Below are 17,805 nucleotides of genomic sequence, written 5' to 3' on the forward strand. Positions count from 1 at the left end.
GGAGTTCAGACAGTCCTGACGGAGACTGTGGGACTTCACAGGAGACCCTGGTGTCTCCTCAGAACAGTTCACATCTGTGTTCTGTGTGGACAAGGAGGTAGGGCCGCAGGCGTGTTCCTGGAGATCTGCGCTGAGCAGCCCTGTGCTCAGGAGGAGGCAGGAGATTTATCAAAGTGAAAGATGACTGCAGCTGGAGTTGCTAAAAACAAACACTCCAGGTTTTATCCACTTCCAAAGACGTTTACCTCTAAGTAGGTCAAAGTGTTCCCAAAGTAGGGCAGAAGGAAGTGCCAGCCTACCACTTTGAGCCTCAGTTTGGGAAGGCTTGCCATTGCCAAGTGTCCACCATACAGGATGGTGTTTCAATTCTGACTGTCACTGCCACCTTCCCTCCTGTGGGCAGAGGAGCAGCCGCAGCAGCATATAGATTCACAGGGCGCCATGGAGAGGTTTCTGATATGTGAAATCAAAGTGTATTTTGCCTTGATGCAACTCAGGTCAGTTTATTGAAGATTTCAATAATAGGAGGGATGTTGGAGGTACTGCCCATTCTAATATTTCTGACTTTTCAACAATTCCATATAAATGAGAGGTGCTGAGCCTGTGTCCCCAGAGAAGACTTCTCAGAAAATAGGATTTCAAAGACTCTCTCAGTCAGAACTCCTAGCATCAGATCATTATTTCCTCTTTCCATCATCAGGCTCCTGCTAAAGCTTCTTTAGTTCTTAGGTGATGGAGGATGCACTGAGCCTGGTCCTTCACACATGGACTCCTCAGGGGTCCCTTCCTTCCTTTTTCCCTTTCCTTCCCTTCCCTTCCTTTCCCCTCCCTTCCTTTCTGGATTTACTGAGAACTTCTTATATGTCAGCCACTGTTCTAGGTGCCAGGGATAGAGCAATGAACAAAACAGACAAAATTCGTGCACTTACAGGGGGAATTTGGAGGGTGGGGCAGTGGGAGGAATAGACAATAAGCATGAACAAATATGTCAGGTAACGAATAATGCAACGAGGAAGAGTAAAACAGGGAAAGGCCTATACAGTGTGATGGGAGAGGGTAGGGGAGAGGGAAGGCCTCTCTAATCAGGTGCGATTCGAGCAGAGACAAGAAGGAAGGGTGGCAGCAGCCACCAGGTGTCTGAGGATGTGGAGTGCCCAGGCAGAGGAAACCCAGGTGCAGATGCTGGTGGGAGTGTACATGGGTCTACTGGGAACAGCTCAGCCAGGTGGGCTGGTCAGGAGAGGGGTAGGATGTAGAAGGAAGAATATGCCCCCTAAGATGTCCACGTCCTAATCCCAGAACCTGTAACTGTGTTACCTTCCTTGGCAAAAGGGGCTTTTCTATGTGACTGCATTATGGCCTTGAGATGGGGAGGTTATCCTGTGCTATCCAGGTGAGCATAATGCAGTCATGAGACTCCTTGCAAGCAAAGCACCCTTCCCATTGGTCAGTCGGAGACGTGACTCTGGGACAAGGATGAGAGCCAGGCCATGAGGCCACATGTCTGGCTTTGAAGATGGAGGACGGGACCACCCGCCAGGGAATGCAGGCAGCCTATAGGAGGTGGGCAAGGCGAGAAAACAGCTTCTCCAGTAGGAACTCGGCCCTGCTGACACCGGGAATTTAGCCTGCTGACACCTCCTTGGATTTCTAACCCACAGAACTTGCAGACGCATCAACATGCTGTTTGAAGCCACCAGGTTGTGGTAACTTGTTACAGCAGCAAAAGGAGACTTAAGACTTCAGAGATGAAGTCAGAGAACAGGCTCTGGGGCGGGTCCTGTGGGAGCCCCCTTGCAGACACAGAAAGGACGTGGTTCTTACTCAAAGTGAGACAGGAGCCCTGGGGGTGGTTTGCGCTGAGCAGGACCTTCATCCCAGGCCCTTTCCCTGCACCGGAGCCAGCAAGTACACTGAGTACAGAGGATGGACACCGTACCTCCTGCGGCCCACAGGGCCTTGTGGAACGTGAGGCAAGCGGCATGATGTCAGAATCCACATCCCTGGCTGGGGCTGGGGGCCGAGGGTGGGAAAGCTAGGCAGCCCAGCCATAGCCCAAGGGGAGGGACAAAGAACAGGGTGGGCTGTTCAGTGAGCAGCTGGGGTTCAGGGAGCTGGTATTAAACAAGGCGAGCTTATAAGTCGAAAGACCCCATACAGGTGGCAGGGTGTGGCGTGGGTACTAGCAGCAGTTTCAGTCCTGCACAGGTCCTGGAGGAGGTGGCCTGTTCTCAAGGCTCACGTGACCCAGGGAAGGCAGTGAGGGGAGGAGCATCACGATGCCTCTGCTGACAGCCGCTCACCCCGTGGCCTTTAAGGCCCACTCACCTGTGACCCACTGAGCACACAGGGCAGGCACAGCCCCAGCAGTCAGACCACCGCCTTCCTTCTCTGCTTCCCAAGCCACACATGGTGCATGTCCCTTCTGGTCCCTTTGTTCTTTTGAGGGGGAAGGGGTTTTAGCTTAGCGCGCACGAACAAAGAGAAAATCCCATCGACTTCTCTTGGGGAACATTTTGTTTGCTGGGGTGATTTCCTCTCCATCATCAGCCTCTTCTCAGAAAACAAAACCAGTGGCAGCCCTTCCGGTCTGGACTCAAATCTGAGACCCTCAACTTAGCTCTGATCCATCAGCTGGCTCACGAGGCTCCAAGGAACCAGGACAGTGAAGCTCCTCCCTCCCTCCCCTCTGGACGATAAGAGGCCTCATCTGCACATAGATCGCACAGGTTTACAGCGCACCAGGAGGCAGGGGAACATGGGCCTTGGGATGAGCTAAGTCGCAGCAGGTGCTACAAGGGAGAAAGGCAGGAGGCCCAGGAGGTCAGTTCTTTCCCTGACAGTATGTGCCCTCCTGCCTGGGCACTGCTGGGAGGGGCCACCACAGGGTGCATTTAGCGGAGGAGGTGGCCTGGCCTGACAACTTCCTATTTGCAGCTTCAATGCCAAGCCCTTCAATGTCCTAAATAATAGCAGATGGAAGGTAGTCAGCCACAGGCAAGACATCTCACCCAGGGCAAAGTAGGCCTGGCGCACCCTTCTAACCATTCTTGCTAATCCCTTAGTCTTAAAAAAAGGGGGAGGTGGGGAGCGAACGGAGTGTGGACTGGAGGGCACCTACACCTCCTTCTTTCTGCAACTGCATCCTGGGAGGACTCCCAGACTGCTGTTCAGTAACCACTGAGCCATTTCTGACTCATCCTGACATAGACAGGTACGTGGAAGAAATTCAGTTAAAAATGAAATAGGGAAGGTTTCTCTACAAAACTCCACTCTGTCTTTGTCTTGTTTGAATTGAAGAATGACATGCTCCTAGCCACCCCAACACTCAAAGGCTCACATAGTCCCCCATCACATAGGTCAGCCCGTCACTCTGGTGTGGTCCAAAGGTTACCTTCAGTGACCTGCCTGAGGTACTACTGAAAGAGAATAGGTCATTGGGAGATGCCAGAGGTGAAATGTATCAGGCAGGATCTCGACCCTCTGCATGGAAGGCAAAAGAAAGAAGAGAAGAATAAACCATTTTATTCTACGTAGAGCTCAATGGACCTGCTATTGGGAGGCTGGAGACAGGGCTCAGGATAGACCAGGAAAAGAAACTGAGGGAAGGGGGAGGGTGCAGACTAGACGCAATGTCAGGGCCTTTGCAAACCATGTGGATGAAACTAGAAACAGAACCTGATCCTTTGAACAGCCCTGGAGAGGATTCAGGCTGGGAACACCCTACACTCAGCCCTGAAAAGGTGTCAGAACTGGGACAAAGGGCAGGCAGGGAAATGCACATTCACAGACTGCCTCTGGTGCACCCAGCTGGGGAGTCGAAGTCCAGGGAAGTAAGCACGATGACCTATTTTATGGATTTTTAGTGTGGTGCTCAAGGTCACCAGCTGGTCAGTGCTGAGCCAGGACTCAGACTCAGGTCTTCCACCCAAGACTCTCAGTTGCTCCATGCCTCTCATCATCTCACCTATGGCCAACTTCTTACCATCACCAAGCCTTGAGCAGCCAGGCCACTTTTGTTTTATTCTACATATTAGCCTGTGCATGAAACAACCAGACCAACTCCACAGTTCAAGACAGTTTTACCTCACATCGCCACCTGTGAGCCCCCCAGCTACTCTGGGAGACAGGCCTTTTTATCAGCTTCTCATTGCAAAGGTGCGGAAACGAAGATTATGTACCCGCCACTCCTTCCATACTGTGTCCTCTTCCCGGCCCATCTGACTCCCCGAGAGCCAAATCCACCCCGTTTTCTCAAAGATTTGCAAGTGCCCCTCTAAGTAAAATATAGGCTGATTGTAACACACAAGGTTAAATTACTTCGAGATTGCTGATATTCAACCATTTTTTACTATAAAAATGGCAATTTCATGTGATTCAACCTAATAAATTGGATCTCAAATGAAGATATTTATGCTGGGCTTGAATGAATTAAACATAGGATACTTAGGTTAATCACTTAAGGTTACCAAGGGTACTTACCTGATGTGGAGAGAAAAAAGCAGACATTTTTAGAGGTGGAAGGGATCCCAGAGGTAATTCAGGGAGAGATGGAGGAAAGGTCATAAAAATGCTATTTTAGAACAAGTCATAATATGAGGGACAGTAGAGAAAGACCAGGGAAAAAGGCAAGCCCGTAGAGAGGCTCAGAATGGAAAGCAGTGGTCTAGGTTCCGGGCCCTGAGAGAAGGGGACAGGATCAGAGGTTTGTGAGGGAGACCAGGGCCCCTGAAGTGCAGGGGAAGCCAGAGGGCTGGAGTTCCTAAGTCCAGGGAGGTTACGAGGACTATAAAATGGCACACAGATAACGACTTTACATAGTTAGGATTACTAAATTTAATCCAAAAATGTGTTGTTCTGCTCTAACGATGTAATAAAAGAATTTATGGAGAAATTGCTAGACTCTTGCTACGTAGTATCTTAGGAAAGACATGTCTAACATTTTTATGCAAATGAAATCCCTTTGTCCTAAAGATAGAAGGAGATGGAGAATGAGAATTAAGATTGGGTTTTTACACAATGAGAACTGGGACTGGTGGGTTAGGGGGGAGCCATGGTAGGAAGTATATGGATTTCAGCACTAAATAAGAGGCATTTTCTAACCATCAGAATGGCACTGACACACAACAGGCGTCCTCGGGAAGTAACAGTTCCAGTCCCTGGGAGTGCTCGGGTAACATTCCATTCGGCTGAGCACCTGTCAGTAACATTTGAGGAGGCGGTCCCTATCTTAGGGGCCAGAGTGAACCAGAAGACCGAAGATGCTTTCAATTCTAAGATTCCAAGAGCCCATAAAAACCAACGTTCCCACGTGAAATGAAATCTAACCAAGGACCCCTGTGGTTCAATTATAAAAAGAGAAGGTTGAAGTCTAACGTTTTAAAATCTCCACCTGTTTCAAGAAGTCTCAGCACTCAAGTTAATTACTTTTCTTATTCAAATGCAGAATCTTATTCAAATGCAGTTATCCTTATCCAGCAGTACTGTGAATCTTAACAACAACCTTACCACTATTTTCATGCCAACATACTATATTCAACTATGCTATTCTTTCCCCCCTCTTTTTATGTTATTAAACGTAATGGGGCGACATTGGTTAATAACAGCTATGTTATTCTTAAATGAAATTGTGTGGGCTAGTGTGGAGACCTATTCCCATCCTCACTCTTCACACTCCCAGGTGCAATTTTGTTCTATGAGGAAGTGGGTTCTGAATTTCAAAGTGGCTGCTTCACAGCTGGTCTGTTGCAGATGTGGGGCTGCACAAATGGAGTGGAACGTGGATCAGGCAGCTGTAGTTTGTAACGAGTCACTTCAACTCCGAAAGGAAATGTTTGGGCAAAATCCATCCTGAAACTAGTGTTCAGCTTCCTGTAGTAAAGCCCCGTGCTAGGCATTATGGAGTAAACTCAGAACCTGAGGATAGTTGCTCTTAGTGCAGATTATACTGAAGTGTGTGTGTGTGTGTGTGTGTGTGTGTGTGTGTGTGTGAGAGAGAGAGAGAGAGAGAGAGAGAGAGAGAGAGAGAGAGAGAGAGACTGACTTTTTGGTGGACTCTCTGGCGTCTGTAGGCAGGAGGAGCCTGTAAGTGTCTGGAGTTGATAGCAGAGGGGACAGGGAAGGTACGTTTTGGCTCCTGGCAGCAGAGAATCCAGGGAATTCCCATCCTGCAGAAAATCTGGTGGACAGGCTGGCGCAGCTCCAGGGGCTGGCTGGCCCCTATCAGAGCTGGACGCAGTTCAGCCTGCTGTCCAAGTGCTGCTCAAGTTGTCCTGCTCCAGTGGAGACACTGGGATCTTTCTAGTGAGCAAAGCTCCCACAGGACAAAACCTGTCTGGTTGTTGCTACTGCCCCTCGGGAAGGGAGCACAGGAGGCCAGAGGTGGGAGGGAGAGTGGGAGGGCGCTCTGAGTCCTTGCCCAGTTAGCCTGGCTAAACACAGGGAGCCTAATCAGATGGGAAGGACCTATCTATCTCACATGCCTTCTGTTGTAGAGCACAGGGTTCAAATCTGGGTTCACCAGTTTTAAGTTATGTGACTTTGGGCAAGTTACCTTACCTTTCTAAGACTCAGTTTCCTTGTCTAGAAAACGAGGACAATATTATTGTTATTAGTATTAAAGCAATAACCTAGAACCTGGCCCTTAGTAAGCTCAATAAATGTCAGTGTTTTTATGAGTTGACTACAAACTTAACATAAGTCAGTAGCATCCCAGAGCTGCTCAGCATCTTCAGCTGTTGGTGGTATACGCTCGAGAGCCCAAGTTTTCTCCACTGTTCTACACCTTCACTGCCTGGGTAGCTGTTCCCGAGGCCAGCTAGGTGACAGCGGCAGAAATCACCAGGAGACCCCATGGAAGAGGACTCCCCAGGAACAAGCCAGGGCCGCCACAGCCACGGCCCCTCTCCTCCAGGAAATCTGCTTCCAGAGTTTGCCTGGCCTGGTTTAGGTTTGTAAGCAAAGAGGCGTTTCCTTATAGCTTCTCCAGGCACTCAGCTGGGGCCAGGGACAGCTGCACAGGGAAGCAAAGGAACATAGGTGTCCTGCAGAGTTGGGTGAAGAAGGACCTAGACCAGTGATGGCGAACCTATGACACGCGTGTCAGAGGTGACACGCGAACTCATTTTTTTGGTTGATTTTTCTTTGTTAAATGGCATTTAAATATATAAAATAAATATCAAAAATATGTCTTTGTTTTACTATGGTTGCAAATATAAAAAAATTTCTATATGTGACACGGCACCAGAGTTAAGTTAGGGTTTTTCAAAATGCTGACATGCTGAGCTCAAAAGGTTCGCCATCACTGCTGTAGACTGTCCTTTGGAGCCTGGGGCAGACACACCCAGCATTTTTACCGTTTGTAAATGTACAGTTCAGAGGCATTAGGTTCAGTCACATTGTTGTGCAACCATCACCACTACCCATCTCCAGAAATCCTTTTATGTTGCAAAACTGAAACTCTGTATCCATTAAACACTCACTCCCATTCCTCCCTCCCCCCAGCCCCTGGTCCCCCTCAGCCCAGCCTGTACCCTCTCCAATCCGGGACCCCTTGGGGGATGTCAGACTGCTGGTTTAGGCCCCGTCCCAGGGATCGGGCCTAAACCAGCAGTCGGACATCCCTCTCACAATCCTGGACCGCTGGCTCCTAATCACTCACCTGCCTGCCTGCCTGGTCGCCCCTAACTGCCTCCCCTGCTGGCCTGGTTGCCCCTAACTGCCCCCTTCCTGCCGGCCTGATCACTACTAACTGCCTCCCCCCCAGCTGGCCTGGTCATCTCTTACTGTCCCCCCTGCCAGCCTGGTCGCCCCAACTGTCCTCCTCTGCTAGCCTGGTCGCTCCTCACTGCCTCCCCTGTGAGCCTAATTGCCCCCAACTGCCCCCCCCCCCCGCCAGCCTGGTCACCTCTTACTGCCCCCCCTGCTGGTCTGGTCACTCCCAACTGCCCACCCTGCTGGCCTGGTCTCCCCCAACTGCCCTCCACTGCCGGCCTGGTTGCCCCACACAGCCTGCTGTTCAGTCATTTGGTCATCCCTCACTAACTCCCCTGCTGGCCTGGTTGCCCCACGCAGTCTGCTTGTTCAGTCATTTGGTCGTTCCTCACTAATCCTCCTGCCGGCCTGGTCGTAGGCAGCCATCTTGTGAGGGTGTGAAGGTTAATTTGCATATCACCTCTTTATTATATAGGATTTTATTGTCTAAAGTTTTACATGTGTCTCCTTTTTCCCCAATTGACCTCCCCCCCCCCCAGCCATTCCCACCCCAGGCAAGCCCCCACAGCCCCAGTGTCTGTGACCATTGGTTATGCTAATATGCATGCATACAAGTCCTTTGGTTGCTCTTTAACCCCCTTCCCCCCCCCACACACCATTTGTCTCTGAATCTATTCTTGTTCATCAAATTATGTTGATCATTATATCCCAGATATGAGTGAGATCATGTGGTATTTATGTTTCTCCGACTGGCTTATTTTGCTTAGCATAATGCTCTCCAGGTCTATCCATGCTGTTGCAAATGGTAATGGAATACTATGCTGCTATTTTTACTTTTTTTGAGGAAACCTATTCTATTTCCCACAACAATTCACCGTTTTACTTTCCCAGCAGCAGTGCACAAGGATTCCAATTTTCCCATAGCCTCACCTGTTATTTTCTCTGCGTGTGTGTGTTTAATAATAGCCATGCTACTGGGTGTGAAGTGGTATCTCAGTGTGGTTTTGATTTGCATTTCCCTAATGAACAGCAATGTGGAGCACCTTTTCATGTGGCTGTTGGCCACTTGTACATCTTCTTGGGAGAAATGCCTATTTAAATCCTTGTCTGTTTTTTAAACAAATTTTGCTGGTGTCATTGAGCTGTATGAGTTATTGACATAACCTGCACACTAACCCTCCCTGTGCATCTTTAAGTATCTCCTGAGCCTGACACTCCGGGGGTGCCAACCCCATAGAGCATGGACTCAATCCTCATGGAGCATCAGAATTACCAAGGAGCTTAAAATATTCTGATGCCCAAGCTTGATGGCTCTGAATTAATTGGTCTGAGTGGTGTGTGAAGCATCAGTATTTTTAAAAGTCTCCTCCAGGTGGCTCTAAGATGCACCCAGAGTTACAAACCACCACCACCAAGGACTCCCCCCACCCCCAGGCACTGCCCTCCCCCACTTAGTGCTGAGAATGAGAGAGGGCGTTCGGAAGACAAGGGGACTAGGCTCCACCCCAGTGAGAAGCCTGTCAATGTCAGGGTGGCAGTGACTAGTAGGAAAGGCAGGCCCCCCACTTTGTCACACAGCCTCATCATCAGTCCTGCCATGGATATGTCAGGAGGAAACAACCAACCCCTGAATCCCAAGAAGACACAGGAGGGACAAGGGCCCAGCACCTAGCTCAGCAGGCAGCGTGTGGGTGTGAAGCACTGGGCCTGAGAGGAGGTGGGAGCCCTGGTTCTGCTCCAGCTCTGCCACCAACTCTCCCTGCGGCTTCAGGAAGTCACCTATGCCCCAAAGTGCCCCAAAGACAGGAAACTGGGCCGGTACAGTGGTTCTCAACTCTGACCATAGCTTAAAGTCACTAAGGACCATTTGAAATAACACTGATCCTCAGGCCCCACCCTGGAGACTCTGGTTCCAGTTGTTCCTGGTGGGGCAGGGTGCTGTCATTAGGTACAGCTTCCAGGTGATTCTGTGCAGAAAGGGTTGAGAACCCACACCTAACAGTTCTCCCAGGTTCCTCCTTGGTGCTAACATTCTGTGGCTCTGTCACCATTGCTGGTGCTGACAGCTCGGCCCGAGCGCACACATGACACTTAGCACATCACGCAGACACTGCCCGGCTCCTCACGGCCTGTAGGAGCACTGACTCTGCAGTGCTCTCCGCGGAGTCAAAGAGGACTGGTTCCCCTCTAAGAACTGCAAAAGAAATAGAGTCTGATGTGCAGTGACACGGATGAGGCAACCCTGTCCTATCCCACAACCCCCAGAAGGATTCTCGATCCAGTTGTGTATGACTTACAACATGGAGTGCCTGCTGGAGACAAAGCGTAGCTCAGAGAAGGCCAACTGGCCAGCAGGCAGCTGTTGAAATGGAAGAAGGAAGAGTTTACTGAATTTCTTCTAAGAGGCAACACTCAGGGCAGGCCCTGGATAGACAGGGAGGGGTTTCCAGGCAGTGGCAGGTGCATGGACACATATTTCAGCCCTGTTAAGGCCCTTGGAGATGTCCCATGGACACTAGGACTTACGTCCTGACTGCTGGGAGGCAGGCGCCTGCGCATTCCGAGCCCACACAGGTGAGAGGGTGGTGAGGGCACATGGGTTGCCATTTGAAAGCCCAGACTTAATTGGTCTAAGCTCATAGAGAGAAGAACCAACTTTCAAACAAAAAGATCCAAGGAAACAGGTGACAGCACTGCCAGGGATAGAGGTGGGGGGTGCCCTTAAGAAGCCAGGATGGCTGGCAGTCAGTTGGAAAGTTCTGTGACAGCTTCCTTCCTTGCTTTCCCTCAAGCCTCTATTTCCCATCTTCCCTCCTCAGCTCCCATTTTCATTTAACGCTCCACTAACTCCCTTCTCTCCAGAGTTCTTACCCAGAATGTCCCCACCTCCCACCTCTGGATCACAGACCCACGCTGACAGCTCTCTGCTTCTTCCCCTAGGTGTGCTCCTTTGAAACTGTATACAGAGGGGCCCCAGCTGGGCTCGGGGTATGGAAGAGATGAACATAGGCAAGGGAGGCTGGACCTAGGTCAAAAAGTGTTAGGTCACTCCCAAAGGGTAGACTCAGAGCCCAGAGCCCAGGCAAAGCAAATCCTGCTCTGTGTGAACAGCCCCTGCAGAACAGCTCCTCCTTTGTAGTCATGATCACTCCTGACAGTCCATCAGCCTGAGGGTTAATCCCTCCCACTGATGTGCCAAAAACCATCAAGGCTCAACTATAACAGGAGGGCACACACAACCCAAACAGGGGACACACCTGGAGCACATGGCTCAGGTGACCAGAGAGATTGTGCCACTGAGCCCCACAGCACACCTACTACACAAGGCCACTCTACCTACCCGGGGAATATAGCAGTTCTACCTAATACATAGAAACAAACACAGGGAAGCTGCCAAAATGAGGAGACAAAGAAAAACGTTTCAAATGAAAAAATAGAACAAAACTCCAGAAAAGGAACTAGACAAAATGGAGACAAGTAATGTATCAGTGCAGAGTTCAAAACACTGGTTATAAGGATGCTCAACGAATGTAGGGGAAGAGTAGATGACCTCAGTGAGAACTTAACAAAGAGATAGAAAACATAAAAGTGGAGATAGAAAATAAAAAAGAACCAGTCAGAAATGAAGAATACAATAATTAAAATGAAAAATACATTATAGGGAATCAACAGTAGATTAGATGAAGCAGAAGATTAAATCAATGATTTGGGAGACAAGGTAGCAGAAAATACCAATTAGAAGAGTAAAAACAAACAAACAAACAAACAAACAAACAAATAAAAAAAAACCCCAAATAGTTTAAAGAACCTCTGGCACAACATCAGGCATACCAACATTCACATTATAGAGGTACCAAAAGGAGAAGAGAGAAAGCAAGGGATTGCAAACCTATCTGAAGAAATAATGACGAAAAAGTTTCCTAACCTGGTGAGAGAAACAGATATACAAGTCCAGGATGTGCAGAGCCCTGAGCAAGATGAACCCTAAGAGGCCCACACCAAGACACATCATGATTAAAATGCCAAAGGTTAAAGACAAATAGATAATCTTAAAAGCAGCAAGAGAAAAGCAGTTAGTTACCTACAAGGCAGCTCCCATAAGACTGCCAGCAGATTTCTCAACAGGCCAGAAGAGATTGGCATAAAATATTCAGTGATGAAAAGCAAGGACCTACAACCAAGATTACCCAGCAAGGCTATCATTACAAATCAGAGGACAGATAAAGATATTCCCAGACAAGAAAAAAAGAAGGGAGTTCATCACCACCAAACCAGTATTACAAGAAATAATACAGGAACAAAGAAAAAGAAGGAGAATGAGAAGGAAGAGGAAGAAAAGGAGCAGAAGGAGGAAGGGGAGGAGAAAAGGAAAAGGAGGAGAAATAAAAATATGAATAATAAAGGGGCAAAAACTACATATCTAGCAATAATCACTTTAAATGTAAATGAATTAAATGCTCCAATCAAAAAACATAGGGTAGCCCTAACTGGTTTGGTTCAGTGGATAGAGCGTCGGCCTGTGGACTGAAAGGTCCCAGGTTTGATTCCGGTCAAGGGCATGTACCTTGGTTGCAGGCACATCCCCAGTAGTAAGTATGCAGGAGTCAGCTGATCGATGTTTCTCTCTCATCGATGTTTCTAACTCTTTATCCCTCTCCCTTCCTCTCTGTAAAAAAATCAATAAAATATATTAAAAAAAAACATAGGGTGGCTGAATGGAAAAGAAAACATACATATGCTGCCTACAAGAAACTCACTTCAGATGGAAAGACACACACAGACTGAAAGTAAAGGGATGGAAAAAATATTTCAGGCAAATTAAAAGAAAATCTGGGGTAGTAATATCTATATTAGACTTTAAAATAAACTTTAAAACAAAGGCTCTAACAAGAGACAAAGAAGGACCCAGCAATTCCACTTCTGGATATTTATCCGAAGAAACTAAAAACACTAATTCAAAAAGACAAATGCATCCCTATGTTCATTGCAGTATTATTTGCAATAGCCAGGATATGGAAGCAACCTAAGTGCTCATCAATAGATGAATGGGTAAAGAATATGTGGTACATACTGTATATATAATGAGATATAACTCAGCTATAAAGAAAAGAGTGAAATCTTGCCATCTGCAACAACATGGATGGATCTAGAGGGTATTATGCTAAGTAAAATAAGTCAGACAGTGGAAGAAAGTACCATATGATTTCACTTATGTGTGGAATCCAAAAAACAAAATAAACAAACAAAACGGAAACAAACTCATAGATAACAGAGAACAAACTGATGTTTGCAAGCTGAAAGGGGGATTTGAGCGTTTGCTGAAAAAACGCAGGGATTAAGATGTGCAAATGGCCAGTTATTAAAGTACAGCATAGGCCATGTAGTCAATAATGTAATAACTACATACGGTGTCAGATGGGTACCAGACTGATCAGGGTGATCACGTTGTAAGCTATGTAAATGTCTAATCAGTATACTGTATGCATGAAACTAATGGAATAGTGTATGTCAACTGTAACAGAAAAATAAAAAAATACTTTAAAATTAGATGTGTCAGGTCTTCTCTCGAAGCTAAGTCCTTCCCGATGGACACACCTGCGTGGATGTCCGACAAACTAGCCTTTCCCAGAAGACTGCTGTCCTTGGCTTTGTCCCAGACAGGGCTTGTGGGATTTTGTAGTTATTTTGCTGAGGAATCCATGACAAATGATGTCATAACTCCAACTTTTGACAACTTAATGTATCGAGTGCTGGGCACTGTTCCAGGTGTTTTGTGTGTTACCTCATCTCACCTTCACAGCGCTAACCTCTGTGTGTCCCCGTTTCCCTCTTGTTTAAACTTCACACAGAGCCATATTCCTGTGTCCCTGATCTTCTCTTCCCTGGGACCAAGAGCTTCTCTGTGGCTACTTCAAAGGACTGAGGAGCTGCCTGGGCAATTCCAGATTCCACAGGACTTCCGGACACAGCCCCTCTTCAGTCCCCAGAGAAAAGGGGAGAAATGAACTGGGTGAGGGCTGAACTGGGGGAGGGAAGAATCAGGTTTTAGTTTGCATTTTTCTCCTGGTGGAAAAACCCAGGGAGGCAGGCTGGATGAGAGGCCTGTCAACAAGCCACCTGCTATCGCCATCTGGTGGACGCAGGAGGAAGTCAGTCTTTGGAGATGGACCAGATGGAATTCCAGAAACCAGAACATTTAAACCTTATTAGCCTGTAGTATCTATTGGGAAGCCTGCAGCAGGTCTCCATGGTGACCGTTGTCCCTGACTCCCTACAGAAGCAGGTCCCTTCCCTCTTCCTAGCCCATGAGTACCTAGCACGGGTCTGCATACAAGGCTGCGCTTTTTGTAACTATGACATAGAGGATCTGATGAGTTACGAGAAGCTCAGAACCACGCCGCTCTCTGGGCCTCAGTTTCTCCTACCTGCCTTGGCTTTTGATGCAGCAGAGTCCCTGGGAGGGCTTTTAAAACAGACCACTGGGCCCCACTCAGCGTTTCTGACTCAGCTCTGGAGAGGGGCCTGAGAATCTGCATTTCCAACAGGCCCCCAGGGGGTGCTGAGACACCCCCACTTTGGAGGATCGCTATTCTAGTTGGTGAGTCTCCCTGCGTGAGAAAATGAGTAACAAGCACGTGGAGGGAACACAGAACTATACCAAACGGAAGCCGAGGCTCCAATAACTTATCCGTCAAAGGCACCTAAGTGAGCAGGGCCTTGAGCCCGGGCTTGCTGGGTGCCTCTGTCTCAGCAAGAACACTGGGGTCGGTGGGGGTGTCAGGGAGCCGTGGGAGCTGTGGCGGGGGGGAGGGGAGCAGGGCAGTGGACAGAGGCGTCCAGGCTTTGGCCACAGGTAGAAGAGGACTTTTCCAAATACAGTGGCACCTCTGAAAGAGATCTTAGGAGTCATCGAGTTCAACCTTAATTTCTAAATGAAACAGACTCAGAAAGCTTAAATAACTCCCCAGGTCACACGGCTACTCAGTACTCTCTCCCTTCCAGCTCCCAACCCACTCTCTTCACAAGCAGGTCCCGGGAAATCCCACGAGGTCATGAGAAGGGTTAGCTCCACCATCTGCTTCCACACCCCTCCCCCCTGTGGTCCCTACCTTTCACCAAGGGGAAGAAGCAGTCCATCTCCACGCTGCTTCGGGAGTGGGAGATGCACAGGGCGCTGCTGGGGACCAGGCCCTCCTGCGGGGGGCTCCGTTCTGTGGTGCGCACCAGACACCAGCCCGGCCGCTCACTCGGCCGCTCCAGCAGCTCCACCGTCTGCCCCACCTGGATGGTCAGCTCGCTGCTGTGGCCGGCGTTGAAGTCCTGGAGGACCACGGTCAGCTCACATCCGCCGGAGAGCTTGGAGGGGATGGGGGATAGGAGCAAATGTGAGGACGTGGGGGAGAGGGAAGGGGAGAAAGGATGCGTGAGAGCACAGGAGGGGATGGAGGGAAAAGATGGGATTTGGGAAAGAAGGCAGAGGATGGAAAAGGGAGGTGGGAGCAGGAAAGAAAAGAAGGGAAAAAAAAAGAAAAGGAATTAGCGGTGCCATTGAGTCACTCAGCCAGTCCAGCTGCAGCCACAGCTGGGGCCTGCCTGGAACCGGGACTTTATTCTAATGCCTCGTTTGGTTAGAGTTCTTTTCAGTATTTCTCTGCCAGCTTCCAGCTGATTGTGTCTTTACAGCCCTTCCCCAATACCCGCTTTGCTTCTTCCAAGGTCTCCACCGCATGCCCCATTTCTGCCCCCAACCGCCCCTCAGGCTCTTCCTGAGCATCCATTTCTCAGTCACTCACTCTCACTTGATTCTAGGGAATAATGAGAGAGAAACTGCCTTCTCTCTAATCCCTGATACCTTCCCCATCCCCACCCCTCTCTGGAGCCATTTGCTTAAAACAGATGCTGCCACACAACAACACAAGAGAGAATGAGGCTTCAACTCAAAGGCAGGAGCTGAACTCTGTTTACCTGGAAGGGGAACAGGATCATTTCACAGGTGCTCAGCCATCGGGGACCAAGGCGAAGGATGGTGAGGAAGAGGGGCCACATCCTGCTTAGGGACCACCCTTTGTGCTCCATCCTGCCCTCCCTCCAGGCCTGGCCTTTCCCATTGGGCAGAACCAGTAACACTGGGCAGAGAGACCCAGAGATAGGAACAACCTCTCCTGGCTAAAGGTTGAGACTTTCACTTTCCCCAAGAGAACCCGTTAGTTCTCAATGCATCTCACAGGGCTTAGCACAGAGCCTCCCAGGAACAGCAGTTGGTTGGAGCATCGCCCCGCACACCAAAAGATTGCGGTTCGATCCTCGGCTGGGGCGCATACGATGTTCCTCTCTCACATCTATGCTTGGGTCTCTTCTATCAGCTAGTCGGCTATTCTTTCAGTGGACAGTGTTTCCACTTGACGGGTGTCCTCAGCCCCATCCCTCAGCACCCCAGAGGTCAGGCGGCTGTCACACCCTGTTCCAAACTCCGAGGACACATCATATTTCCACTGTATATTTTAAAACTACCTGCTATGAAAACATGCTCAAAGTCACTAATCATCTGAGAGATGCAAATCAAAACGACAGTGAGGTACCATCTCACTCCTGTCAGAATGGCTATCATCAACAAATCAACAAATGACAAGTGCTGGCGAGGATGCAGAGAAAAAGGAACCCTTGTGCACTGCTGATGGGAATGCAGACTGGTGCAGCCACTGTGGAGAACAGTATGGAGTTTCCTCAAAAAACTAAAAATGGAACTTCCATTTGACCCAGCAATCCCACTTCTAGGAATATATACCAAGAAACTAGAAACACCAACCAGAAAGGATATATGCATCCCTATGTTCATAGCGGCACAATTTACAATAGCTAAGATTTGGAATCAGCCTAAGTGCTCATCAGCAGTTGAGTGGATTAAAAAACTTTGGCACATCTACACAATGGAATACTATGCTGCTGTAAAAAGGAAGGAACTCCTACCATTTGCAACAGCATGGATGGAGCTGGAGAGGATTATGCTAAGTGAAATAAGTCAGTCAGAGAAAGATAAATATCACATGATCTCACTCATTTATGGAATATAATGAACAACCTAAACTGATGAACAAAAACAGATCCAGAGACAGCAAAACATCGATCAGATGCTCAAACCTCAGAGGGAAGGTAGGGGAGGGTTGGGGGTAAGGGAGAGAGATCAACCAAGAGACTTGTATGCATGCATATAAGCCTAACCAATGGACACAGACACCAGAGAGTGAGGGTGAGGGCAGGATTGGGGGGTGGGGGACAATGGGGGGATAACCACACATTTGTAATACCTTAATCAATCAACAAAAAACTACCTGCTATGGATACTTAGCTTCCAAACTGTCAATCCGATCCTGCTTCAGATTCTAAAACCAAACTTATTTCTACTAGGGAGATGCTGGGAGGCCGAAGTGGGCAGCACAGACTCTCAGCATGAAGGCCGGTGTGTCTGGGTCTCCTCTCACCTGGACCCCGGGACCTGTAACTGGCTCTTACCTCACTGCCTCCACAGCACCCGCCACCCCCGCGGAGAGCCTGGCCTTGCCTGTGGGCCTCGGCCCTGGCCCCTTCCTGGGCGCCTCTCAGACATTTCCTTGGCCTGCTCCCTAGGCCCCGGCGCAGGCCCGCCCAAGTCTTTCTGATGCTAAGTGCTACTGGGACTGACTCGGGGCCTGCTGCTGAGTGATCCTCTGATTCTTTCCCCCACTTTCCCAGTCTCTCTCCTTCTGGGTCCTGGGGGGGAGCTGTGCCCCTGCTGCCCAACCTCTGGTGGACTCCGTCCTCCCCACTCCGTCCTTCACTCTCCGTGATGCCTCCTGAGGGCAGAAGCTGCTCCTCATGTCCTCATGTGCCTCCTGCCCCTCTGTGTAGCCGCGGCGCCTTCTTTCCAGCACATAGGGCCACATGCAAGTAGTGAAAAGGAGATCATGCCCACCCTAGGATCTTACATTCACCAGAAACTACTGCTTTGAGTTAGGTCCATTTTGCTTGGTTCCTGGTTGGGGATTAACGGAGCTTCCCTGTATACACAGTGCCGCTAGATTATCCCCAAGCACTTCCACACACGGGAAAAGAACC

General features: G+C 49.1%; 1 protein-coding gene across 3 annotated transcripts in view; it reads right to left on the reverse strand.

Annotated features, from left to right (window-relative positions):
• Positions 1 to 17,805, reverse strand: part of KALRN (kalirin RhoGEF kinase) — a 573,479-nt gene that overhangs the window by 122,004 nt on the left and 433,670 nt on the right. For all 3 annotated transcript variants that reach the window (XM_081085419.1, XM_081085418.1, XM_081085412.1), the window contains exon 34: positions 14,823 to 15,069. In XM_081085419.1, the coding sequence (XP_080941545.1) occupies positions 14,823 to 15,069 (247 nt within the window). The remainder of the gene's footprint in view (positions 1 to 14,822; positions 15,070 to 17,805) is intronic.

The sequence above is a fragment of the Myotis nattereri genome (genome assembly GCF_964212035.1).
Source record: "Myotis nattereri genome assembly, chromosome: 3".
Taxonomy (NCBI): Eukaryota; Metazoa; Chordata; class Mammalia; order Chiroptera; family Vespertilionidae; genus Myotis; species Myotis nattereri.